The sequence below is a fragment of the Plectropomus leopardus genome, chromosome 18, assembly GCF_026936395.1.
Source record: "Plectropomus leopardus strain MGB_pleo_1.0 chromosome 18, ASM2693639v1, whole genome shotgun sequence".
Classification (NCBI taxonomy): domain Eukaryota; kingdom Metazoa; phylum Chordata; class Actinopteri; order Perciformes; family Serranidae; genus Plectropomus; species Plectropomus leopardus.
The window spans coordinates 23,890,892-23,918,315 of record NC_142193.1 but is presented as its reverse complement, the minus strand read 5'-3'; the positions used below and the strand labels follow the sequence as shown (position 1 = coordinate 23,918,315).

At 39.4% G+C, this 27,424-nt stretch overlaps 2 protein-coding genes across 2 annotated transcripts; both read left to right on the top strand.

Moving 5' to 3' along the window:
• The first annotated feature begins 767 nt into the window (after positions 1-767).
• On the top strand, positions 768-17,190 carry mapk3 (mitogen-activated protein kinase 3). The gene is made up of 9 exons (XM_042505083.2): positions 768-1,199; positions 3,577-3,759; positions 6,712-6,901; positions 8,991-9,107; positions 9,235-9,349; positions 9,627-9,755; positions 10,219-10,328; positions 11,722-11,850; positions 12,564-17,190. Exons 1-8 carry the CDS (start codon positions 988-990, stop codon positions 11,839-11,841), a joined length of 1,176 nt encoding a protein of 391 aa, XP_042361017.1. The 5' UTR covers positions 768-987; the 3' UTR covers positions 11,842-11,850; positions 12,564-17,190.
• Positions 17,191-18,802: 1,612 nt separating this feature from the next.
• gdpd3a (glycerophosphodiester phosphodiesterase domain containing 3a) lies at positions 18,803-27,056 on the top strand. Its single transcript, XM_042505084.2, has 10 exons — positions 18,803-19,456; positions 20,075-20,117; positions 20,716-20,851; positions 21,508-21,553; positions 21,693-21,811; positions 22,381-22,470; positions 22,640-22,773; positions 23,237-23,296; positions 23,561-23,612; positions 25,588-27,056. The coding sequence occupies exons 1-10, from the start codon at positions 19,318-19,320 to the stop codon at positions 25,714-25,716; spliced, it is 948 nt and encodes a 315-aa protein (XP_042361018.2). The 5' UTR covers positions 18,803-19,317; the 3' UTR covers positions 25,717-27,056.
• The last annotated feature ends 368 nt before the right edge of the window (positions 27,057-27,424 follow it).

Here is a 27,424-nt window from a genome sequence, read left to right as displayed (position 1 = left end):
AAGAGGTCTTATTTAAAGCCTCCAACAATATATATTTAAAAAATAAAAAAGATAAAATAATCAGAACATCAAAATGTTTAAAAAAAAAACAAAAAACAACAACAACGCAAAAAACAACCCACAGAGAATAAAATGTCAACTGGAATATTAATGAATATGTCACGTTCATGTCATTTAATGACTTTTTAATTTGTTGTTTGTGTACACACACACACATATACTAAAAAAAAAAGTAATTACAAAACAGCCGTTAAATTGTCTTTTTGGCATCTTATTTTAACCTGTTATAGAGGAACAGTTTTTCGCGGGGTGGGAAAAGTCATTCCATAATTTGGCACCCCTGAATCTTGTAAAATAAAAAAATCTAAGGCTACATAATAAATATGATTTAATGTCAATTGTAATACTTGTATCGTTTTTTTACGACCGTGCTATACATCGAAGTCCTTGCACATGTTAATAAAAATAATTCACCTTGGCGCACAGTACTCTGACGTAATGTGGTATACAGGAGCGGGTAAACACAAAAAAAACCGATAAAATGACGATTTGATCACAGAGTCTGTTATTCTTGTCACAACAAGCAGCATGCAACATATTTCGGCACGCCCACTCGCTGCTGCTGCTGCATGTTTATTTTGCAGAGTGCGCTTGTTTCACTGTAACGACGGGGCCGAACGGGCGGTGCCTCCAGCAAATCTGAGGCGACTTCGCCCGAACAAACCACGCCAGCCACCATATCTAACGCAACTGTATTACCGTAGTTTGGCACGCGCATTTACGCTCGGTGCTGAGACCAAATCCGCGCTCACGCACGAAATCCATTTACACTCCGGTAGTAGAGAGGGCCCGGATCGAGTCGTTTTGCTCCGTGAATCAAACAATCCGTTCGGTTAAAGCACCGGACACACGGTAGATCGTTGTTGGAGCGGCCGCGGAGCCTCGGTGACACACACGGACGGAGCGGGAGCGGTCTGGAGAGGAAGAATGGCGGATTCGAGCAGCACTGCAGCGGTCGGGGCCGCAGGCTCCAACTGCACTCTGGCTGCTGGGGCGGCTTGTACGGTTCCGCAGGATAGACCGCCCGCAGCTGTGGGAACCAAGTCCGCCTGCGAGTCCGTGAAGGGCCAGCTTTTTGATGTTGGCCCCCGATACACAAATCTGTCTTACATCGGGGAGGGCGCGTACGGAATGGTTTGGTGAGTTGTCGTCTCTGTTGGGCCACCGTAGTGTCTAAATCAAAAGGGCTAGCTAACGTAAGCTGTTTGTTACGACGCTGAAGTTCGCTTCAGATTCGTCGCTTCCGAGTCCGCAGTTAAGGGGAGAATTAAGGAAAAAGTAACTTTTATTTCCTAGTGAATATTTCTCGGTTTTTTTGCACCCTTTAGTGTTGTGAAAGCATGATAAACATATCAAGTGAACCCTCAACGTTGTTTGAAACTCACTCGCACATTTTGAGAACCTTTATCCTATTTGTTAAAATGCAAAAAAAAGGAGGAAAACATGGTGATCACATTAGGCCAAGTCTAGATAAAACAAACACTATACTGAGAAAGGTAAAACCTGGATTAGATTATCTAAGAGAGACTTAATAGTATTTAAAACACAATTTCAGATTTGTGATTCCTTTATTTTATTTGCGAACATGTGTAAAAGGTGGATTTCACTACTTTTTTTCACATGTAGACCGCTTTGGACCAGGTCTCTCTTGAAAACCACAATGTTTAGAGAGGTCAGACCTGGACTAGATTATCAAAGAGACGCTGATGATTATTTAAAGCTCAATATTATATTTGTGAAATTTTTTTTTTCTATTTGTGAAAATGCAAAAAGAGACCATGTCCAATTTGGCCTAGATTACAATTAAATTGTATCGTATAGTAGGGGAAAAACAGTGAAATCTCCCTTTTTTGCGTTTTGTCAGACAGAATAAAGGTTTCCCAAATGCGAGAAACAACGGATAACCTGTTTTCACACACTTAGAGGTGCAAAAAACGAGGGTCGGTCGCTAAGCAGCGTAAGTTACTTTCCCCTTAACTCTCCTCTTAAGTGCTTTAGCGGAGGATACGGATCGGAAGCGAACTTCAGCCTCATCTGTTTGTTAGCAAATACCGTAGCCAACTAAAGATAGCTTTACTATTTAACAAGCGCTGTTCAGTAAGTGTTTGTGCAGTGTCGATGTGTGTGTTTAAACCTGCTGCCCGACAATCGGACTTTGTAAAAGCTGAGATCAGCCCGTGTTGTGGATAGCAGGCTAGCTGGCTGGCTACAGGCGTGGCTATGAGCTTTACAGGAAACAAGATTGGGAGTGATTGCGCAGGACGTAGTTTGCTATCCGATGAGAAATCTTTTGCAGACTGCATTTTACCTCAAATTTGAGTTAGCTGTCGCCACAGACATGTCACACGTCCGGCATCACACTCACGTTAATCTCTAACTTGTATTGTGATTGTTAGCCTGCAGCAAAGCTGCTGCAGAGGATGCAAGGGGGATTTATCACTTTGTAGCGAGGCCTTTCCTCGTGTTATCGCTGTATGTGATCTACAGCCTTGTGTGGACACGTTAGGCAACCCTGTTGCACTTGACATCAATGCCAAGTCATCGCAGTCGAGGCTGAACTGCGAACAGGATCAGATGTGACAGCACTGCGTGTCTGTGCAGAGAGGATGGAAGCAGGAAGAGCTTGGCCCACACGTCCATTTCAACAAGACAAGCAGTGTGCATCACTGTCATTTTTAGACAATATTGGGGTTTTTCAATTACAACAGATAATGCACATAGATATAACCATAGAATAAAAAGGAAAGCCAAAACAGAAAAACAAAAACAACAAAACATAATTAAAACAGAGGTGAAAAACAAATGTTACAGTAATCACAAAGTACAGAAATCTTTGAGGATTGCATGAGCTTCAACACTTTATATCCTTATTTCCAATCGCCCTGACTCCGCTCCCATCTTTGGTTTAATTCATCAACATTTTGTTTTAATAAGTCCATTAAGCTTCTCCATATATTTTCAAAAACTGCCAGCTTTGATTTTGTGTTTACACCAGCTTTCAAACAGCTTATTCATCATGATCAGGTGTTTTGTTACAGATGTGATTTTAACCAACATCCAGTGGCATTTGCTCAGCATTTTAGTGAGCACATGAACTTGCCCAGTTTATGCAGGGTGTTGTGCAATAAGAAAAAAAATGCCTTTACCAACGGGGAAGATGTGATGTAACCGTTGTTCCTGTTGAAGCTGAGTGTCTGTGTGAAAACCTTTCCCCCCCCACAAAGGGACACTGGATTCAAGGGTCCCAGAAATGCACCAGTCACGGCTGCTCTCAGCCTCCATCTACTCCACACCTACACCACACTGACACTGCACCTACACTCACACACCTACAGCACTTCACAACAAATCTCGGCAAAAAGACGTGTCCATCTTGGCAGTGGAGACGGTCTGCAACGCCCTTTTGGAGCTTAGTATTAGCCCACTTTCTGATAACGTCATTGTTTGTGTGAATTGTATAGTCAGAGTGTAATATGAGATCTGTTTTGTGCTTCTTTCCACATCCACCCTGCCCAGCTCCGCTATGGACAACGTGACAAGCCAGCGCGTCGCCATCAAGAAAATCAGCCCGTTTGAGCACCAGACATACTGTCAGCGCACACTGAGGGAAATCAAGATCCTGCTGCGTTTCCACCATGAGAATATCATCGGCATCAACGACATTCTCAGGGCACGGCACATTGACAACATGAGGGATGTGTATCCTTTAATGCTTTACACGAAGGGTCATGCATATAATAATAATAACAATAATATCTTAATCTTTATTTATATAGCACTTTTCAAGTTTAAGCACAAAAATGCTTCCCAAATAAAAATGTTTACAGAATAAAATAACATGTCAGAAACCCATGTAGTCCCGCCCCCTTATGACATAACCAAAATTAAGAAAGTTAAGAACATTAAAGCATGAATAAATAAAATATCTCTTTTCCACATTTAAAATGTGGAAAAGAGAATTAACCTCATTTAAGCAGATAAAAGAAATAAGATTAAAAGAAATAAACCACGTTTATAAGCAGATAAGACGCTAATAAAAGAAATGATGTCATATAAAACGGGTTCAATAAAAGAGCAAACTCTTGAATTTATAACAGGCAAAAGTGCAGAGTACATAAAGTGGTTAAAATAGTCACATATGTCACTTACTCCCCAAATTCAGATTTAATCCAATTTATAGAGAATTAAACTGACTAAAAACATGCCTCCTCCTCAGCCTTTGCATTGAAAACATTATTTGTTTAGAGCATCCTTTACTATAAGCGTAGCACTTTAAAGGTGTTAATTTAAACGTGTGGTGATGCTGCATTCACAAACCTGCAGAAACACAGAGCACAGTGACTTCTGAGGAGCAACAGCTCTGCGTTTGGTTTGAAGTGAGTGGGAGATTTCTGTCGTGAGTACACCTGACTTAGAAATGATTGAGGCAGTGTGTTTGCGTGGTGAGGTTACACCAAACAAATAAACAAGGAGATAATAATCCAGCTTTCAGTCACGATACTCTCGTTTCACTGTGGAGCTTCAGGATCAGTTTGACGAAGAGTTCAGTGGACCAAATGGTCGAATAAGAGAAGAAATTATAATTATACCGCTCATGTTTTTATGGCTGGACAAGCAACATTTTAGGCTTAATATGAATAATTATTAATACTGTTTTGAGCTGCTGTGTGTACTGATAACTATTTTAAATTACTTTTTTTTTTTTTTACATTGAGATTTTTCTTGCTTGTCTAATAGTGTTATCTAATAGATGTTGAAACCAAAGTAAAAGTAAAACACCTTTAAAAGTCATTTCGATGATGTTACCATATTCTTTACTTAAAAATTAAAGCAGCCATCCGTGAACTCCCAGTTAGGATTACTTCAGTGTTCATTGTTGAGGAGGTTTTAACCGGGAGCCAAATTACCTGCAGAGGTCACTTCCTCTCAACAAAAAAAGATCACGAAAAAAATCAGAGTTTTTCAAAAACGGCTCAGCTCGTCAAAGACGGACCACAAACCCGGCACCTGCTAATGTTTGCTTCTACGGGGAAAATAACAACCTGCAGAGGTCTCTTCTCCAAAACAAAAAGTGTTTTTTTTAATAGTAATCATCTTAAAAAGGTGTGTTCAGAATTATGGTAACATTATATAATGTACCTAATTAATTACCATATTTATGATAACACGTCTTAAGTTAATTACTCATAAAAAATGTGTTTATGTGTTGAACTGGTAAAAAAAAAAAAAAAAATTAAATTAAAAAAAAAAAGCAGTTTTATGTTCCAAAACGATGTTTTTCTGCAGCTGCTCGCTAGAGCCGGTGCCTGGTTTGTCCGTGTAGGGCTCCCGTAGAAACATGGTGATTATGAGGCCCTGCTCCCTTTGTGGATATAAACGGCTCATTCTAAGGAAACAAAAACACAACAATTCTTATTTTCAGGTCATCGTACACCAAAGATACTTTTTATTCCATTTCTGCCAATATATCTCCCTAAATCCTACACAGTCAGCTTTACCCAGTCCAGCTGTTTATTTAACACCATCTAAACCGATCATTTGAGTGTTTTGACTAGCTTGAGATACAAATCTGCTGTTATAATTGTAATTTCTAAGCCTGTGTGACAGTGGTGATTTGCTGAGCATCAGTGGACTGTAGGCTCGGCCGGGCAGTGAGTTGCTGCAGCGTCGGCAGCTTCTCTGTAAAAAGCTGCTTTGTCCACTCGAAACAACAGAAAGGAAGTGTGATATCTCGCATTTTTCGTGCCTGGTTTTCTTGTTTGATTTCTTTAGCTGCTCTGCTTTGTTGTATTGTGTTGTTGCTGACTCATGATGAATCCTGATTTGAACAGATGTGGCCAAAGTGCTATAAAGCAAAGAAGCCCACATTTCCACCAGTTTTGAACCATTTTAATAAAGGATTTGTCATCGAGGGAGAGCGCTGCACAGTGCACATTGAAGGAAACAGTCAGATTTTTTCCTTCATTTCAAAAACCAAATCACAAAAGAAAAACATTTTATCCTCTGGGAAACATGAATGCTGGTACCAAATTTTGTGCCAATCTGTCCAGTAGTTGTTTAGATATTTCAGTCTGGACCAAAGTGGGGGACGGACCGACCCACGATGCCATTCCCCGAGCTACGATACTATCTTAGCTTAAAAAAACGTACACTGTAATAGTATCCAAAAAAGTCTGCAACGGCATTTCTCACTATTTATGTGGACTTTTTAGATCCTCTGGATGACCCGTGACTGTATTTGTCAGATGTATCCATGATAGAATATGCACATATTTTAGTGGCGACTTGTTGTGTCTCAGTCTTTAAATGTTATAATTTGAGGAACAAAATTATTGCACCACAATCATTGCACTTATTTGCACAACCTGACTAAATTTAAGTCTCGTTTTTCCCTGCAAGAGTCAAGAAAATATGACAGCGAAGGTCATTATACCCAGAAACTGAAGGTGGAGCCAAATATGTTGTCGCAGTACAAATATATGATCAAGTATGCCTCAGCAGCTCCTGGTTTGATTTTATTCATTAACTTCTGTCGCTGAATAATTAAGCACGCATTAGAAATCACTTTCAGAGTGGTGCTTATGTTTCTCCCGGTGTCAGTGGATACTTTCCGTCCTGTCGTTGTCCTCCTTGACTCGCACGTCCTTCCAGCTACATCGTGCAGACTCTGATGGAGACGGACCTGTACAAGCTGCTGAAGACCCAGAAGCTGAGCAACGACCACATCTGCTACTTCCTCTACCAGATCCTGCGAGGCCTCAAGTACATCCACTCAGCCAATGTGTTGCACCGTGACCTCAAGCCCTCCAACCTGCTCATCAACACCACCTGCGACCTCAAGGTCAGCACACACACACACACACAAAGAAAAGATCATCACTGGAAACAACAAGGGTGCTGCATTACCCTGCAGCGGAGAAAAACACATTTTGGTTTTCGATCTGCTCTGTTAGGCTATGGTGGATTTTACACATGCACCTACACAAAACTACATATTCATGCTTTACACGGTATATATAGTTCTGCAGAAATTCTTCATTTTTATGTTATAAATTCAGCATAGGTGTTAAACATTCAGAGCTGGTACACTTTACTTCATGTTTGGGAGAAAAGTTTAGAAGGAGGATATTTTTATAAATGGTGCATTTAAGTCCAATGCTTATTTTCAGTTTGCTAAAAACATATTTTATACAAAAACCCAATGTTTATTTAAACACTGGTGCCAGTTGCAGGTTACAGCACTCTTTGGGGAAGAATCTCAGGAATGTTGAACATGGGTGATGGATTGACCCGAGCTTCTTGTTGCTTGTTGTGGCCTTTCACCGAATTAAAAATGTTAACACTAAATCAAACTTGGTATTTTCAGATGCTCTATATAACCTGGCTCACAGTCAGATTGTAATGCTGTAAAAATATTCTCTTATTTGAGGCAAATTATTTGACGTTTCTTTGAAACGTTAAATAATTCTTATTCTTATTTTTCAGAAAAATCAAAATATGGCTGAAAATACAGATTAACATGAATGCAACATATTTTTTCCTTTCCCAACAACTTATCTTTTGAAACATTGATTTTCTCTCTGAAATGCTCCATTTTAGCACCCGTCTCTTTAAACTCCTCCAGAAGAGCCCAGTCTGCTCTGATTGGTCAGCATTTACAGGTCTTTCATATCTGAACCATCACTGCATACGGAGAATGACTTTAATGAAGAGTAGTGGCACTTTTTACTGAAAAAGCAATACACCAATTAAAGCTTGTAAATACAACCTGACATGTTCCAGCAGGAATTTGATCTGAAATCAGGGAGAAATTAACAACATCGAGTTTACATGTTTCCCCGACATTAGCATGTAGCCACACGCAGCAGCGAAGGCCACGTAATATAAACACTTGCAGTAACTTGCCTGAAAAAGATGAACATAGAAAGAAATCTATCATGATCTGACGTCAGCGTGTCCCAAAAGTTTTAAAAAATAAAAGTATTTAGTAGCGTCATCAGCCTGCGGTATTTGCTCACAGGGAGTACTTTTACATATGTGTTTCTCGTTATTAACATGCATTAAACATTGTAACATTACATATAAATGTTTATTCTTACTCCTCCACCACAGCAATGAAACCAAACTGAAAAAACTTGTTACAAAAGTAGTTAAGAATCACTGAAAGATTAAAAGTAATTTGCATCCGCTGCTTTTATATTTGAGAAAATGTACGTACATAATGTTATGCTAAATTATACTGCTTTATGCTGCATCAAATCACAGGGGTCTGCTAAAATGCATCCTGGGAAATGTAGGAAAGCACAAAAAAAGTGCCCCACCGTGTAAATTAGAGGAGAGGGTGTTTTTAAGCCTCACAGATTAATGATGATTCATTTCTTAATTTTGTTTCCACAGTGATTTGTCAGTGGTGGTCTTTTTTTTTTCTTTTTTTTTTTAAATGCCTAAAAACGAGCTGCTATAAACAGATTGATACGAGCCACCAGGGCTGTCTTTGCTCTTGGCCGTGTTGTACAGCTTCAGAGAACACTTGTGAACTCTCAGCAGCCATCAATCCCTGGATTAGCTGATCATGTGGGAGGAGCGGAGAACAAAGGCAGCACATGCTGCAGCTGCTTTCTGATACATTCCTCTCCAGAGACAAAATAAACCCTTAATACTGCAGCTATACGTTACAGCCGTGACTCTGTTTTACTGATGTTTCCTAATGTGTTTATTCATAATGTAAAGAGATTGCAAATAATTGATCTACTCTGCTAATTTAGGCAAATATATGTATTGTGTTTAGTATTACTCTTATTGCCTGGACCAGGAGTAGGTAAATAAAGAGTTAAGGAAAATCTTCCCTGCTCTCAGATTCTCTATGCGAGGGGAGCTTGACTTGTGTAAATATGATGTTTCTGACCTCTGACCCTGTGCGACATCCTCAGATCTGTGACTTTGGCCTGGCACGGATAGCCGACCCCGAGCACGACCACACAGGTTTCTTGACTGAGTACGTGGCCACTCGTTGGTACAGGGCTCCAGAAATCATGCTCAACTCAAAGGTAGGCCTGCGTGAGTGTGTGTGTGTGTGTGTGTGTGTGTATGCGTGTTTTGGACTTGGTTTCCGTATTGGACTGGATGGCTTCTTAGTTTGTTGACTCTGTGAACAATATGTGTGTTGTGTCACAGGGATACTCCAAGTCCATTGACATGTGGTCAGTGGGCTGCATCCTGGCTGAGATGTTGTCCAACAGGCCCATCTTCCCCGGGAAACACTACTTGGACCAGCTCAACCACATACTGGGTGAGTTTTCACCCCACAAAAAGTTAACACTGTGAAGGGCTAGGGCTGGACGATATGGCTTCAAATGTTATAACAATAAAGATTTTCCCATCAGTTGATATCAGTAATTCGGGATTATTGTTATCATGCCAGTCAGATTTTCTCTTGGTCCTTGAAAAAGTACTTGAATGTAATTGAGACGAGAATAGAATTATGAATTATTTTATGAATCACATTAGAGAAACGTCTTAAATCTTTTTTGTCCTTTGCCAGTCACGTCACTCTCCTCTGTTCGCAGGTATCCTCGGCTCTCCAACTCCAGATGATCTGAACTGCATTATCAACATGAAGGCAAGAAACTACCTGCAGTCCCTGCCTTATAAAGCCAGGGTCCCCTGGGAAAAAATGTACAATGCAGACTCAAAAGGTATGGCAATGCAATGCATTACCAGTTTATATGTCAGAGGAGAAAATAAGATGGATATGATCTAAGTAATTATTTTAAGTGATTGGTTGATTGATATCTTAATTTCAAACATGTAAAAAACAGCAGTGAAAAATTAAATAATCAAAATACAAAAAAGGAAGAAATAATGAAAAAAAAATGAATAAATAAAATTAGATAAGTTGCATCCATCATCATGTAAGATGCTCGAAAAGGAGTCAGAGGAAGTAAAAACTTATTTAATCCTACCCCCTAGTCTCTATTTCATTATTATAAAAAAATAATAATGATCTTTTCTTTTTTCTTTTTTTGGCTGTGGGAGACTCATTACATGTACTTATTTTTGTTTTGCTTGAACTTCATATAATATCATTGTAAGAGAAGAGAGAAGAGTAAACGGCCTGGTTGACTGAACTAACTGGAGCTCTTGATCAATCTAATGCAGCTCTGGACCTTCTGAACCGCATGTTGACCTTTAACCCTGCGAAGCGCATCAGCGTGGAGGAGGCCTTGGCTCATCCTTACCTGGAGCAGTACTACGATCCCACAGATGAGGTATGCACACGTGGAGCAGATTTATGAAATTTTCGACTCTTTCTGCAGCAGAAGGTTATCGGTGCTTCACGTGTTGATTTAAAGAAAACTTTTTTGAAGCCTGAAGATTAAACTGTAAGAACAGAGTCTGTTCTGTCTATCAGTGTTAAAACTAAGGTTGTGAAACTCTAATGTGACACAACCTAAAAACATTGGCCACCGCCTTCAGTGTATGTCATCGTATCTGGCGATCGGCAGGTGGCGGTCAATAAGGTGAATATCGGTGCATCCTTTATTAAAGCGTTGCTGTACTCTAAAGAGGAATTTGCATTAACTGATCAACAACAAAAAAACTGCTTCCTCTCAGCCAAGTTTTGAGATTTGCACAAATGTTGGAGGCAGAAGGGCTCATTCATTCAAACATGTTAGTTATTGTTATTAACCCTGAGCCAAGCTTTCATTGTTTTCTGCTTTGTGCTGGGAAGCCTCTTAGCTGTGTTTGGAATGCAGCAGGTATTAACGTTTCCTCCGAGAGAGGTTAAACAATGTAATCGCATCTCAGCTTACGTCAGAATAAACTGAATCCCTGTAGTTAAATTGTTTTTCAGCAAGTTTTCAGGGGAAATAACAGCTTCCATTTAACTGCATTTAACCTCTTCTAGTCCACCCCTCTCAACCCCCGGTTGTTGCCCTAAACTGCATGGGACTAGCATTAAGTGTCTAAAAACACGAGATTTGTGGGTACATAGAATCATTTTAAATCAAATATCTTTTGAGGTGTAATGTCAAATGACCCCTGTGAAAATGGTCATGGTAATTCCTGAAAGATCCAAAAATATACGAGCTATTCAACAGATTGTGTGTCCACACTGACAGCGTTGTTGCTAAGACGCTTCTGCAGGGATGCAGCTATAAGTGCTGTTTTTCCACACTTATAAGTACATATTCCACTCGTTTATGAAGTCGTGCAAGCTCCCGCATTGTCAACCACGCAGTCCTCCAAACATTTCATTTCATTTCATTTATCAAAACACCATTTTCACTGTCTGTTTCTGTTGACAAATGTGCAAGGCACGCAGAAAAAATCGGCGAGCCATCGTTTCTCTAGATGCGCCGCGGCTGACCTGCGCTGCAAAAAAAACAACAGGCTCCGCAATGCTCATGAAAGCAGTGTGTTAGTCTTAAAGGCTAAATGAAATATAAGGTGCAGCTGCCTGTGATACTTTTAAAGACTGTATGCAACATGTTGCAACAACAAACTTCTCACTTTTACCCATAAGACTTCTTTTTTTAAATCTACATTTTAAGGAAACAGCTCTCCAGCTTTAGTTGTAAAATTGTAAAATGTGTAATTGTGTAATTGTGTAATTGTGTAATTGTGTAATTGTGTGTGTGTGTGTGTGTGTGTATATAGCCGGTAGCAGAGGAGCCCTTCACTTTCTCCATGGAGCTGGACGACCTTCCCAAGGAGAAGCTGAAGGAACTGATCTTCGAGGAAACGGCTCGTTTCCAGGAAACCTACCAGGGCTCCTGAGACACACAGGTATGTGAGAGGCCTTTTACCTCGCACCCAAACACACACACACACACACACACACACACACACACACACACACGCACAGTCACAGTCACAGTTGGTACAGGTAGCAAAATGAATAAATGAAATATATGTATTATACCTTCCCTCTGATACTTCACTTGACGATACACATCAGGCTAGTGTTCTTGGTTTGAAGTCTTAACAGGTTTATCTGAGTGATAAGAGGATAAATTATGTCTTTTTGTGCCATCACTTGGCTTGTTACTGCATCGTGAAGCATTCTGAGGTGATGATTGGTGTCATATAAAAGCACATGTTGCAGTGACGAGCACACAGATGAGTTTAAAAAGATGTAAGTCAGCCACGTCTTCCTCTTAAGAGACCACTAGATGTCAGTGAAACAAACGCCATTCATTCAAACACACCAAACTTCTGTTTTGTTTATGGTTTTTGTTTTCTTCAAACTAATTTTCTTGTACTTTTTTACTAATTTCTTGCACATTTTTGTTCATTTTTTTCTTTCATGCTTATTGCCTTCCTCCCATGTTTGGGAAAGATTTGCTCAGGTGTTAAAAGGTTAAGATATAAAGTTGCACAAATAAAATGCACAAAATGTCACATCATACATTGAAGACCTGCAGAAATCTACATTTCCATAAAGTCATTGTGGGCCTAAGCGCATTTCTTTTCTTTTCTTTTCTTTTTTTTTTTTTTAGCTCTAAAGGGTGACAAAGCCACACAGAGGCTTGGAACAAGATGACCCCAAAACGACATGCTAAAACAAAAAGAAAAATGCATCTTCAAGAAACCAACAAAAAGAGAAAAACAAGAAATGAACATTTAACTGCTTATCTTTCCATTTCTACTGCAAGAGAGCTAAGTTTAACTTTGATTTCTGTGGTTGGGTGGGGTGGTAGGGTCTGTGTACTCATACTGTTTCAGTTTTGTCCATGTTGGACTCTCCCTCCTCTCACCTCACGTTTCGTTTTTCCCGTTAAAAATCCTGCCTCATCCCGTCCCATCCACAGTAACTCACTGTCCCCCTCCCCTCCGGTTCTCCTCCCCTGCACCTGTTGCTGATCTGTCTGTCTGAGCTCTCCTCTCTGTCGCTCCCTCTCATATAAACTACTGTATTAACCAACACCATAACTCTCTTGTCTTGCTCCATGTAAATTACAACTTGGAAAAATCGAGGGCTAAAAGAACGGGGATGCTAATTGGGTGTGTGTATATACAAAAATATAATTTTTTTGGTTCTTTTTAAGTGTGCTCGCTGCAGTTTTTGTTCGTACGCCGTTGTTTGAGTGTTTTCGGATCAGTTCAGAGTCGTATCTGTATGTTTTGGGGTTTATATTTGCAATTCTTTTTCTTTGGAAAACTTGATTTTGAGACAAGCATTTAATGATCTTACAGGCATGTTGGCAGGTTTATAGATTTCTTTGTCGTTGCTCTTTTTTTTTTTCCAAAAACAAAAAACTGTATGATGTTCATATGAATGCATGCATTCCTGAAATTAACCAAAGTGGCAGAGAGATGCAGGAAACTTGGCTGGGGAACAACTTAGGAATATCTATTGTAGTTTTGAATTGTACCTTAAACACAAATTTGATCTGCAACTTGTATCAAGGGCAGATTAACTGAACTTAATTTGTGGAAGGTTGGTTATATTCAGGAGTCGCGACATGATCGGAACAAATAGAAATCAAAGCGCATAAACTATATTTTCTATAATTATGTGTTCATTTGGATAACAAAGATACCTGCGCCCCATTTTCCAGAACATTCATGGTACTCTGTGCCACATTAAAACTTGTTTTTCTTTTCTTCATTAGTTTAATGATCGCTTGACTTCAGGTAAGTTTTATAGATTTGTTCAAAATGCATTACATGCAGAGCAAGAACTGCCAGAATACTGATGTTAGACACTGAGATTAACATTAATGTAACATCCACGTTTGGCTCCATAGCATCCATTTTTCCTTAAAATACAACTTCTAATAGCTGATCCAGTGTCCATATCACATTCCTGTATATGATTACATTCTCCTCTTGATGCTAAATTTATCAAAATCCTAAATTTTCAGAGCCACGTCTGATAACACCTACAGTATTCTGGGAAATGGGGCCTGGTTGACGTCAGCCTTTCCATCCCACTGTGCTGTTTTCGCACTGTGTTCCTATCTCCGTTTGACCCACGGCAATAGAGCTGCAATGATTAGTCAGGTAATCGATTCAGTCAATATAAAGAAATTAATTGCCAACTATTTTGAAATCAATTAATCGTTTCGGTCATGTTTCAAACAAAATAAGTCAAACATTTGCTGGTTCCAACTTCTTAATGGTGAGCTGCTTTTTGCTTTTGGAGCAAATTGGGCTCTGGAAAAATTGTGCTGAGCATTTTTTTCTTTTTTGTGACATTTTATAGACTAAACAATTAATCAATTATACATGAAAATAAAAGGTAGAATATTCAGTGAAAATAATCATTAGTTGCAGGTCGTCAGGGCGACTGTATGTGCACACAGATTGCAGTCTAACTGACAGCAAAGGCGAAATGTAAACAGATTTATGTAAAAGTGGCCAGTTTAGAGAAGTTTCCAGCGAGCATTTTTCAGATGATGATCATTCTGGATCATTGATGTGAATGTTGAATGTAAATGGCCCCAGTTTCTGGAATCATGTCGCTGCAGCTCATCATTAATGAACTTGTACAAGAACAGCATCTCTTTAACGATTACTGAGAAAACTGCACGTGCTGCTGGTGAATGCTGCATTCATGTCACATGAGATGGATGGTAGAGATAAGATTCAACTGTAAACAACTTGTGAGGATATTCAAGACGGTTGTATGATTACGGAGTGTCGTTGCACAGATGATAAAACACCAAATCCTTCAAGTTTAGGTTTAATTATAAGGAACAGCGTTCTCTGGCGTTAATATTGTTCGGTTTTCAGGCGCTCTTATATGAGTAAATGCCAAGTTGTATATATCAGAGCTTTCATAACAGTTGTTGCTACAACTTGGATTTTCCTCACATGAAGCAAATAAATGGCAAAGAGCTTTCTATTATTGTTACATTTCATTGTCAGTCTCAAAAAAACAAAATCTTAAGAACAAATAACAATTCCTTTAAAAAAAAACTTAAAGTGCAGCAACAATCTAGTAAATTAAAAGACCTAAAAAAAATTCAAATAGTACATTTACTGCAACAGCAACTAAATGTTGGAAATGGAAATGAAGTCTTCACTCTAAAACAGTAGCTGCACAGCGTGGCAAAGAAGAATTGATGGTCAGAAAAAGTGCTGTTTTATGCAGGTGTGACACTAATTTAAAGTTTGTTGATAAATTAAGTGTTATCAGACTTACATACTTGTATTACAGGCAGTATCGGAAATATTCCCGATGCTAGTATCAGTATCAGAATGACTTTACTTACAATAGAACCACATTTTTTAAATTTCGGTTACATTACATTGAATGACGGTCAAGGTGAGGCGTACATATTTTTCCAGTTGTCAGGCACTACCATATGCCAAGAACAATGTATGTGAGCTTTCAGAAACACTGTTTAAGAGTCGTAATCATGATAACTCTGATATGACTTGAATGCAGCATAATCAGCAACATAATCCCGGCAATGTCAGAGTGCTGCACAGTTATTCCTGCTCAGCGCGCAGCCAAGCAACCGTCATCGCTCTGTGGTTGTACAGTGTATATATTCCCTCTCTGCCTGTTTTCTGTCTTCATGTGCTCCTGTTCCCCCTCCTCCGCCGCCTGTGTGCTCTCCTGTTAACATGCTGGATGTTTACTCTTCAATGTGGGTGATTTAACGCTGCGTCGTTTCTCAGATGGTTTCTCACGTTTGTCTTCATCCTCTTTGTTCTGGATGTGACTGTACTAACTGCTCAGCTCAGTCTGCACTAATATCGCCTGTTGCACTGGGACCAGTAGAGAAGCCCCACTTCACAAAGAAAAAAAAAAGGACCAACACATGCACTGGATCCCCTCTCTGTCTCTTTACGGGCAGGCCTGTGAGCGCTCGCCGGCCTCGCCCTCTCGCAGCAAAAATCATTGAGTCATGAGCTGTTTTCTCAGAAGCCATAGCCAGCACTCTGGGATCGGTGTGAGGCTTTTTGGTGCATGTGGTGATACTCATCCTTATGTTCGACCTCCTGACTCTCACCACGCTTTACTCAAAGGGCTGCCTCCCCTCCTCCTCCTCCTCCTCCTCCTCCTCTTCCTCCCCTGTCTGTCTGCTTCTCCACAGTGGGATTTGTAACTCATATCACTGACTTTGCTGATGCTTTTCTCCTCTGAAAAATCATTGTCTCGCCTGGATCATTCATGCAGGAAACTTGCATAACTCAATCAGCACGCCTGCACTTTGTCTCTCCAGCCGCGCTCTCTCCCTTCGGACGTTTTCGTCTTGTGTCAGCTTTAAGTTTCGCCTGCTCTGTGTGTGTGTAAAAGCTCACGCATCGTCTGCAGTTATTTATGTCTGTGTACAAGTGTTTGTGTGCTCATCAGTAAAGCCAAGACTCTTTTTGTCCTCTGTGTTTTCGGCCCTCTCCCCGTGCTTCTCTTCTTTTTGTCCGACACAAAAACAGTCAGGCAGATATTTTCTATCATATGTATATTTGGTCGCCAGGCAACCAGGCCCTGCTTGCTTTTTTTTGTTTTGTTTTTTTTTGTTTCCTCACCTATTGACCTGCCACCAGACTGGACATCTAACTGGGAATGAACCAAGAGGACCACTTCTTTTTTTTTTTTTGCAATCCTCCTGACACACGCACACACACTTCCTCTCTCTTCCTGAGGAGTGTTATCTGTGTGTTTGTGAAACGTTGCACTTAAACACACCATATACATTCACACAGTATCGACGAGTCTAAAGGCCTGTCCGTCACGAGGCCTGTTTCCAGATATTGTTGTTTTTAAATGGCTGTTCTTATTATTGCTATCGTTGTTATTATTGGTGAGTTGTTGTATTTTCTTTCTTTTCTTTTCTTTTTTTTTTTTTTTACATAAAAGGGAGTTAAAGTTGTACTGTTTTTTTTAAAAATTAGGATGTTTTTATTTGTTTTTTCTTCCTCATTTCTCTTATGGGCGTGATGATTATTGGCAGTGTTTTCAGTCTTTCTGAAACCTTTTTTTTTCTTTGATTTCCCCTCCAAGATCTTATAAGGAATTATTTTAAAAGAAGATATAGGTAGATTGTCAAAGAGATATGAGTTATTGAGGGTTATAGTCTGTATATTCTATGGGTATTATGAATTAAACAATTAACAAAGAAACAGAATTATATACATATAATTAAATAAAATTTCCTGATACTGTTACAACTGTATGCAGATGCTTTTTTCTGTCTTGTGATCTCTCGTTTTTCTTTCTCTCAGTATGCTTTACATTTTGTTATTGACTCCAGTGGCTTGTTTTACAAAGAAAGATGTTGACTATGCCTTAAATCTAATTTCAGATGTCTAAAACCTTTGTATGATGTCATAAAAATGACCCCAAATTAATACAAAACTGTCACATAGAGATGAAAATGATCACAAAACAACACATAAAACAAAGCAAAACAACCACAAAGTGACACAAAATGACCAGAGTAACGCAAAACAATAGCTGAAATGCAAAATGGCACTAAACAACTAAAACAATGAAGCATAACAACCACAAAGTACTACAAAACGATAAAAAAAGAGATGCAAATTGACCACAAAATGACAGAAAACCCTAACACTAACCTATGCGGCGGATATTTGTGTGCCGCAGCGGGCGCGCCCAGTACCACTTAAACAAATACTCAGGAGGACAGATGAACGGAGGTTACATCAGTGTTGCATGTTAAGTTTTCTGTTAAATCCCAAATAAACTGTAGAAATTCCGATGATGTTGAAGTGCGGTTTTATCAGCTATGGTCCTGCGTCCTGATCGCAAGCTGTAATAGCCCTTGATTTTTTTAGTAGCTGTAGTTAGCTCTACTCTCATTGTATTTTGGTATACAGGAGTAATATGTAAAGTACATCGCATGCACACTCAAATTTGCTGTGCATTGTAGGTATTTTATAGTGCACTATATAGTGGATGAAATTGAATGCTGAGAATTTCAACGCTACTAAAAAAAACACACTATATATTGCACTATTGCCGTAATAGGGAACAGTTTCAAACTCAGCTTATGACTACAAGCTCTCTGGCCTGGTCTGTGCTCTTTAAACTAACTTAGACAACAGAGTAGTCTGAAAGCGAAACCACTTTGAAAAGTAAACTTTAAGCCTGAGGAGTTGTGGGAATGAAAATAACTGTGTGGCATCTCATCCTGAAAGCCAACTTGCTCTTCCAGCTGTACAGCTTTCCCACCTTTCTACATAACGTGTCTGAGCACGGCTCCCCCGTCCGACCCTGAAATTCCCAGAGTCTTTGGACATGATTTAAATGACAGCAATGATGTCTGCTCATGAGTTAAACATCGACCTGAAAAGAAGGCAAACATGATCAAAATAAGCAGGATTTGCTTGTGTAAAAAGGAGACACCTGCATAAGTGAGAAAATGCTGGAAATCCAGACTGCAGCGTCGTGAATAGATTTCTCTATTCAGGTGAAACATTTCAGAGCGAGGTCCATTGTTTGTCACATTCCAGCTTTGCTTTTGAACCTGAACAATGAAGCGCTGCTAACTTTGGACTGTATGTATACGGGAGCGTGCACGCCTATAGACATGTCGTTTTCATATTTCTGGCCTTGTGGGTCAGAGTTGAGTTTACATATCTGATCGAACCACATCCCCTTAATTAAATACACACAGACCTGCTGCCCTCCCACTGGGGCCTTTTGTCTCTCCCAGTTATGAGCTGCAAACTGTCTGTGCTCAAGTTCAAACAGGATAAAATCTGGAGAGGAATGGATGCCAGCAGCCACTTATTTGTCACATTATTGCTTTAGTGTCTTAATTGCCGGCCTGATTACTAACCTCACACTCCAAACAATCAATCTAAATAAATTAAAAAGTGTTTGCGGACATGCCCAGGTTTGACACACACATAAGGCCTCCAGTATTAAAGTTGAACAAAAGCAGAGTAAAGAGAGTGGATAGTATTGCCACAGGCAGGGGAGAGGCCAGAGAGAGAGAGAGAGAGAGAGAGAGAGCAGAGAGGTGAGCTTTGGGTTAAGAGCTGGTGCTTTATTAACTTATTTTACAGCTCTGAAGGTTTTGAGAGTGAGTAAGAAGGAGAATTTTTCGGTCATACCAGTCTGTCTAGTTTTTTTCTTATCTTCTAAGACAGACAGAGAGAAAGGTTGTCTTCAGTCGAGCTTTTGGATCCGTTCAAACAACAGAGGTATTGTTATTTGCTGAAAGACACACCTGTTGGATCCGTTTTGTTTCATCCCTGTTCTTGCTGGAGATTTCTCGATGTGACATTGTGCAGCGACTCGGTCAGGAGCTCACTGGTTTGCAGAGAAGGATGAGCAGCTTTCTGTACTTCATCCTCCCCGCTCTGGGTGGATACACTCTCACCTCGCTGTACCTGCTGAAGAACCCGCTGATTCTCCACAAGAGGAAACGCACCGGTTTTTACTGCACACACATCTCACACAGAGGAGGTAAGGGGGTGACCGGCAGTCAGGTGGAGTTTCAGTCTCAGTTTTACTGAGGAGGTAGATGAAGGGATGAAGTGCCATCCAGTTCCATTAAATTGGAAAGAAAGCAGACATCTCTGCAGCAGATATCTCCAACACTCTGCAACTCACACCAAAACAATCTAGACTGATTTATAGCACAAACAGGTTAGAGGAAAAAATGTATTTTTGCATTGGGGTAAACTGTCCCTTTAAGGCCTGTTATTGTCCGTATTGTCAATAGCCTGCAACAAATAGCTCAAATGGAGATGCAAAAAGTCAACTAACACTGCACTCTGATTGCTAACCTCATCATCTGTTGCAACAAACAGACTAAAAAACTGGCTCAATATGAATCTTGTTTAAAGTTTTAATGATAACACTATGATTTTTCCACCACACATTCAGACTCTGAGGATCTCAAAGTATGTTTTCTGATCACTAGTCAGTGACTCGTTCTGACTCACTCTAGATGGAAACCATGATGCAGTATTCTCAGAATAAGAGATTAATTGCAGTCAGCCTTTGTCAAAATGTAGCAAAGTAAACCTTTTTCCTGTATTGAAGAGTCCCCGGTTCCCTGACTCTTCTGTTTGTCACCAGGATGTGGAGAAAGGATAGAGAGCACGATGGAGGCGTTCACAAAGTGAGTACCAAACTCAAGAGATGATCCGCTGCTCTCAGAAAAGTCTCTGATTAACTGAGCTGCAACCACTTAACTCTGATTTTATCTTTTCTTTCTGCTGGAGTGATTATCCAGCAGTATAAAATGTCGTACAATATGTGATAAAAGTGTGATAAGTTTACGCAACTTGCATTTAGCATCTTTCCACTTCCAGGCATTTAGCGTTGTTTCTGTGAGGTTTTAGGCTGAAAAACATTATTTGGAAATCTTTCTGCAAATGTACACTTAGCACTATAACATGAATCCTGGTTATTCATTTATCAAAGTTTGCTGGATGTTGAGGCTGCCTAAAAATACATTCAGTGAGGTACTGTACAAAATACTGTATGTGCAAGATTTGTGCTTCATTAAAAAATACATGTGCAACACTGTGTACAGTTCCTTGTTGTTTGTTGCATGAATTCTTGTATATCATTTTACGATTAGACATTTTCTTGGACAGCACTTTAAGAAATTGGCTCAAGTTGTTCACAGTTAAGAGAGTTGTAAGAGTAGAAAGCTCTTTCTCTGTGCAAGTTACAAATGCATTAATTCTCTATATGTGTACGTCTGTCTGCAGTGCGATGGAGCAGGGCACTCAGATGCTGGAGATGGATTGTCACTTGACACGCGATGGACACGTGGTGGTGTCACATGATGAGAATCTGCTGAGGCAGACCGGCCGCGACGTCACCATCTCCTCACTCAATCTGCAGGTGGGAGGACAGATCCTACAGGGCTGTCGGTTAGGACAAAGGTCATAAGGTCACACGGAGACAGAAGCTCCTGCAGGTGTTTTATTACTCAGAACAAGAGTTTGAGAATCTCATCTTTGGCTCAAACATATATACAATTAGTAATTACAATTACATGTTAAATGAATATTTAAAATAAATATGTTTCTAGTTAGTTATCTGCTCCAGTTAAACTGGGATATGCAAAATATGTGCCTGCAAAGCCAAACACTCACTTTAAACTTGATGCCTTGGAGCCACATCTCACACAGCAGGATTTCTAAATTAGCGAGTTACTGCACTGAGGTAAAACCTGGAACTGAATCTTTGACTTCAGTGTTTTCAGTGCAGTTTTGCCAACTAACCTCATTAATGCTGCTGTGAGCTGCAGGCCTCTGAGCTGATGTCAGAAACACACTTTGGTCATGTGTTATTCCAGATAAGAACACAAAAACCTGCTACAGAGTAAATGTTTAGTGTTGGATTACCTTCAAGTGAATGTTTGACTTTGCATCCAGCTTCTGTATGTCACATGCAGCAACTTCACTACGTTCATATCAAGAATATCTCAAGATGCATGATTTTTTCATGGTAATCATAAGCAGCATCATAATGATATAACTTTATTTGTCTTTTAGGATTTGCCTCTGTACAAAGAGAAGCTGGAGGTGACATTTTATGCAGGTGAGATCATCTTCTTATTCTTTAATTCTCAATCATTCACAAAAATCCATTCAATAAAGAAGTAGGTCAGTGTGTGTGTGTGTGTGTGTGTGTTTGTGTGTGTTTTGTAATCTTTCTTTTTCACCCCACCCTCCTCCAGGTCGCTACAGCAGCGGTGCAGACAGGAAGTTCGCTCTGCTGGAGGACGTGTTCAGGAAGTTTCCTGAGATGCCTGTCAGCATTGAGATTAAAGAAAACAACAAGCAGCTGATAGAAACGGTAGCGACTCATGCACTTTCAGCACTTTCCCAGTGCTATCAAATAATCTCCAAAATATGAAACGTAGTTCATGCTTTTTGTGATGCTCAGTAACTATTGAGTCAAATGACAAGATTATCTTTTATGACAAGAGGAGTTTCATGTTGCAAACAACTTGCAAAGCGGTTTGTTATAACATAAATATCTGGCTTATGGATTTTTTAGATTTGCTATCGATGGAAAGTGCAGCCTCGACTCTCAATGACTACAGTACACTAGATGCTTAATGGACTATAATTAGAGATACCTGTGCATGTAAGATAATAATAATAATAATAATGACAGTCTCATTAGCTCATGTTATGAATGATAAAGTAAAGTATATTCATATTTTGGGTATTTACTGAAAAAACAGTATCTATAACAACTAATATAGGTGGTTTATAAACTATATACAAAGGGTATGTGAGTTGGGACACAGCAGTGGACTTCCTGTGCCTAGCTGTTAGCCTTCTTTATCACTATCTGTTGGGTCCAGGCAGAAGAAGACTTCTAACAGTAACAGTGGGTCTTTTACTCTTTGTGTGCAGGTCTCTGACTTGGTGAGATGCTACAACAGGGAGGAGATCACCGTCTGGGCCACTGTGAACTCCAGGATCATGAAGGAATGCCACAAAACGGTACATAGACCACCTGGGGGAGACAAAGCTATTTTACAGCATTTTACTATCAATCCACAGACAATATGACATTATAATATGGTTACTGAAAGATAAACAGCAGGTATTAAACTGTAATTTCCCCTTATCTTTGCCTTTTTATCTCTCTTTGTCTCTCTGTTTTTTGCAGAACAGCTCCATGCCGTACAGCTTCACTGTGCACCGAGGCATCCTGCTGCTGCTCCTCTTCTACAGCGGCCTGCTGCCCTTTGTGCCTCTGGGAGAGAGTTTACTGCAGTTCTACCTGCCATGCATCATCAACAGGTGTGGCTGCAGGAGTGTTTGTCTCTGCATGTTGAGTCCATGTGTGTGTTCATCCACTCTCTCCCTCTATGTTAAGACTGCACAACAGATTGGTTTATGTCTCTGAGTTTTGTTTATTTTTCACACTAAATAATTACATATGCTTAAGTACTGTACTTAAGTACATTTTTGAGGTACTTCTACTTAAGTATTTCCATTTTACGATATTTTTACTTCAATTACTTGGCTGCAGGCCGTCCAGAACACTTGTGGTTTTATCTTTGTACATGTGATTTTATACTTTGTAAATTTGTCTTCTTAATTCAGTTGATCTGTTGTTATATTGTTGTTTTTCTAACTCTGCCTTGTAATGTGATCTTGAGTGTTTTGAAAGGCGCTGACAAATAAGATGTTTTATTATCATTGCTGTTGTTGTTGTTATTGTTCTTGTCCTATTATATTGTTTCTTTCTCTGTCTCTGAAGGACGTTTATTCCTAAGAAGCGCATCTTGAGGAACACGCTGGTCATCTCTTTGTTAGAAAAGTGAGTGAAGTTTCTGCTGCAACACTTCTTAAGACTGAATGACTTCTTTTGGTGTAGAAATATAAAATGCTAATGAGAGTATAATTAACAAACATGTCAGAGAATAAAAACACTGACAGCATAAAAGTACATGTGGTGTTGCTTTAACGCAGAATTACTACATTTTTGGGTAGAATGATGCAGTTTATGAAGCAGAAAATTTTGGATGATGTTTTTCTGATGTGTGTGTGAAAACTGAATTATTCATTTATGCTGTTCTTCCAGAGTAACAATGAGGAAGAGTCTTTTTAATCACCTTGCAGCTCGTGGAATTCAGGTATGAAACCACGTATGTACCTAAAAGCAGAGTTTACTGTGTAAGTGTATCACAGGAATTAATAGAAAACAAGAATTGTGAATATATACTTCTTGCAGCATCTTTTATTTTTTTTTTATTTAATCTTATTTACTATTATCTATTTTTATTTTTTTCATTATTATTTATTTTCATTTATATAGTCTTACTTACTATTGCCTAGTTTTAATTATTTATTTCTATTCACTATTATCTCTTGTTAGTTATGTAGTTTTACATACTATTATCTATTAGTTATTATCATTTTATTATTTTTATTCACTATCATCTATTATCAATTATTTTGTTTTACTTGCTATTACATGTATATATAGAAAATCTGTAAGGTCAAATAAAATATTAATTATTAAAAAATGCTATGTTGAGCCACTAGTGGGGAAAACCTCCAATTGGTAATTTTGAATGGTATTTATGGTATTTAGCCTCCTTAATCCTACACCTGTGAATTTTAGTCGTGGCTCTATCAGTGGAAAACTTCAAATCATTATTCCTAGATGCAAAAATCAGAACACATCATTGTTGTCCTCGTTACTGTATCATCAACTGTAAGACTTCATTGAACCGAAGCCCTTCACGGTTTATTACAGATTCAGTATTTCAGTCGAGACAAACAGTAACGCTCTCACAGCCGCTCTGAGTGTCTTGGCTTCAGCACCTTCTGTCCTGATGTGAATAATGTGTGCTGGGATGAGGTCACCCTCATCATCAGGCCATGAGTGGTCACTGAATAGTTTGAGCATGAAAACAATTGAAGTCATATGTCGTAGCATTGTCAGCTGCTGAGGGAGCGCATTTGATGAGTGATTCTGAGGTAGTGACTAAGAAAAGCTCTTCCCCTCATCCTCCACATAAAAACAAGAGGGATGAGATTTTCTCCAGAAGAGCACAACACTCTGTGTATTGAAAGGGGGAATTACATGGAAACTCAAAATTCCTGTGCTTTTACCATGATTCAGCAATATGTAATACTCTGTAAGAGAATCATGTATATTTTCTCTCTAATAACAAGGAATCTTTCATGTCAACAATGTGTAAAATGTTTGTATAAATCCCTCATTGAGGTTATTTTAAAGGGACAGCACACCAAAATCAAAAATTACATATTTTTCCTCTTACCTGTATGCTATTTATTAATCTAGATAGTTTTGTTGTGAGTTGCAGAGTGTTGGAGATATTGGCCATAGAGATGTCTGCCTTCTCTCCAATATGATGGAACTAGATGACACTTAGCTTGTGGTGCGCATAGCGTCAAAAAATAGATTTGAAGAACCGAACAGCAATGCCTTCTGAGTAACAAGATCATGGTATCTGGAAAGAGATGCTGCTAGTGAGATTTTCCTCTCTTTTCAATCAATTTTTTCTCAATTTTATTTCATTTTTGGCACTTTAAGCACCACAAGCCGAGTGCCATCCATCATACTGGAGATAAGGCAGACATTTCTGCAGCCGATATCTTCCAAAACTTGGCAACTTTCTCGAAACAGTCTTGACTGATTAATAGCAAAACAAGTAAGAGGAAAAATATGTATTTTTTTATTTTGCTGTAAACTGTCCCTTTAAATATATTTCTAACACTGAGGAATATGTCAGTGCTGTTGCCATGGCATTGATATCAGTTATTTGTCGACGCTGCAGTTTGAAGTGCTCCTTGTGTTCTTACTTTATGCTGATATCTGCTGCATTTTGGCTGTCACATCTGAAACAACTGCCACCCTCCAAATTTAGGACAACAGTGTTTGTTTTTTTATTGATGGTCAGGCCACGTACTGCTCAGAGCAGCAGGAACAATGACAGGGAGGCACTCTGATTATAAGTCGTCTTTAATTCCTCAGTGTTTGAGGTGATAAAATTAGTTTTTAAGTATTTCTCTGGAGCCGTTTGGTCTCGAGGACCCTGAACAGATCGTGATGGTTGACTTATATATCTGTAATTGCAGGTGCATTTGTTTGTGTGCAATAAAGATGAAGACATTAAGGCTGCATTTGAAGTGGGAGCCACGGGAGTGATGAGCGACTATCCAGCTCTGCTGTCGAGCTACCTCTGCAGAAACAGAAGTCAGGATTGAAACACCCTCATGTGACAACAAATATTAATTTAGCTCTCTGAATGTGTAAAGAAAAAACTGTGAAAGATAAGTAAATATATGAAGTGTGAAACCTATTTCCTCCAACCTGACCAGATTAGTTGCAGAGTTGTTGGTCTAACTGTTAAACACATCCAGTGCAAACAAAACTATCGTTCAGCTCTTTCTTAGTCACTGCTGATAGAATTATCAGCAAGAGGTTTATTTCTACAGCCTCCACCCTAAACCAGTCCCAGCCGAGAGTTTAAAGGAATACTTCACCCACAAAATAATCATTTGTATATCAGTTGCTCACCCTGTAGTACCTTGAATTTATCAAGAAAACTTGGTTTAACTCGTGTGCTTCCACAAAGAGTCAGAAAACGACAAAACTCATGATGAAATGGGGTAGAAAGGGATCCGCCTTTACTACACTGAAGATTCAGTTTTAGGGCTTTTTGTTGCCAGTGTTATAGATCAGCTGCTCTCTGCCTTTAATGCCCCCCAGCAAGGCGCCAAAATACTACATCATCAAAATATCACATTCACCCCACACATGGTCACGGCTTTGCGGCTTTACGATTTACACAAACTTCATTATGGAGCTGTTACAAGCTCCGATCCCGGCTCAGAAGCGAGACCACTCTGTCCCTCCTTTCCGTGATTGGACGTTATATACAGCACGGCAAGGCGGCATAATGGCATGAAATTCCCACCTTTAACATGCAGTGTAAATGCAGAGAGGGGGAGTAACGTGCCTGGACAAGTGTGTGCGTCTGAACTGCGCTCATGCATTGTATTGAGCAGTTTAAACATGCTCTAGTGTTCCTGGTGTGAGATTGTTTATGTTTATGATTCTGTCCAGTTTATAGAATAATTGGAAATATATATGATTTTTCAAATGCAAGTTTATCTAATGTGGCCAATATAAATTTCTCATTTATCAAAAGCATCTTCAGCATCAAGTAACACTGTTGTGGTTCCTAAATGGTTAATTTTGGATGGATAATGTGTGTGACCCAGAGCTTTACTCATGATTTTATTCTCTGTGTTGATGAGTGAAGTGAGACAGCAGCTGGCTAGTTGAAAAAAGTAAGATGTTAGTGGCATTCATTTTTGTTTGCAGTCTGGAGTTTTGTTTTATCTCAGTTGTAAGTTTGTGAGAGAGCAACGCTGCCACGGTGTTTGCAGCTGGAGTGAATGTTTAACCAGCTGGATCAAATCACCTGACGCCCTGTTTGATAAAAGTAAACGTGACTTTGTTTTGACTGTGTCTGCTATTTTCTGACAATATTTGAGTGGTTTGAGTAAATGCTGAGAAATAAATTACCTGGAAAAGTTCAGTTGGGTTTATGTTTTTATATTTATATTTTATTTATACGTGACATTAAAATGAAAAACAAACATAGGGAGGGAAATCAAGGCAAAGAAACGGTACACTTCTGTACTACAAATATCCATAGGTGAGTGCAGTGTTATATATATCTAGGCTGTGAGTGCATCTGTGTTTAATACTCACTCATCTACTGTACATGCACATATAAACGAAACGTTGCAGTTGGCCTCACCTGCCGCCTTGTTTTCCCAGGATACGGTCAAAGTCCAGCCACACCGCTGTGATAATAATCAGCCACCCTGTTGGTGAAACAAAGACTGTATTTTCTGACCTGCTTGGCTGTGCTCTGCAGTGTGACAAGTGGGTTAATGGAAT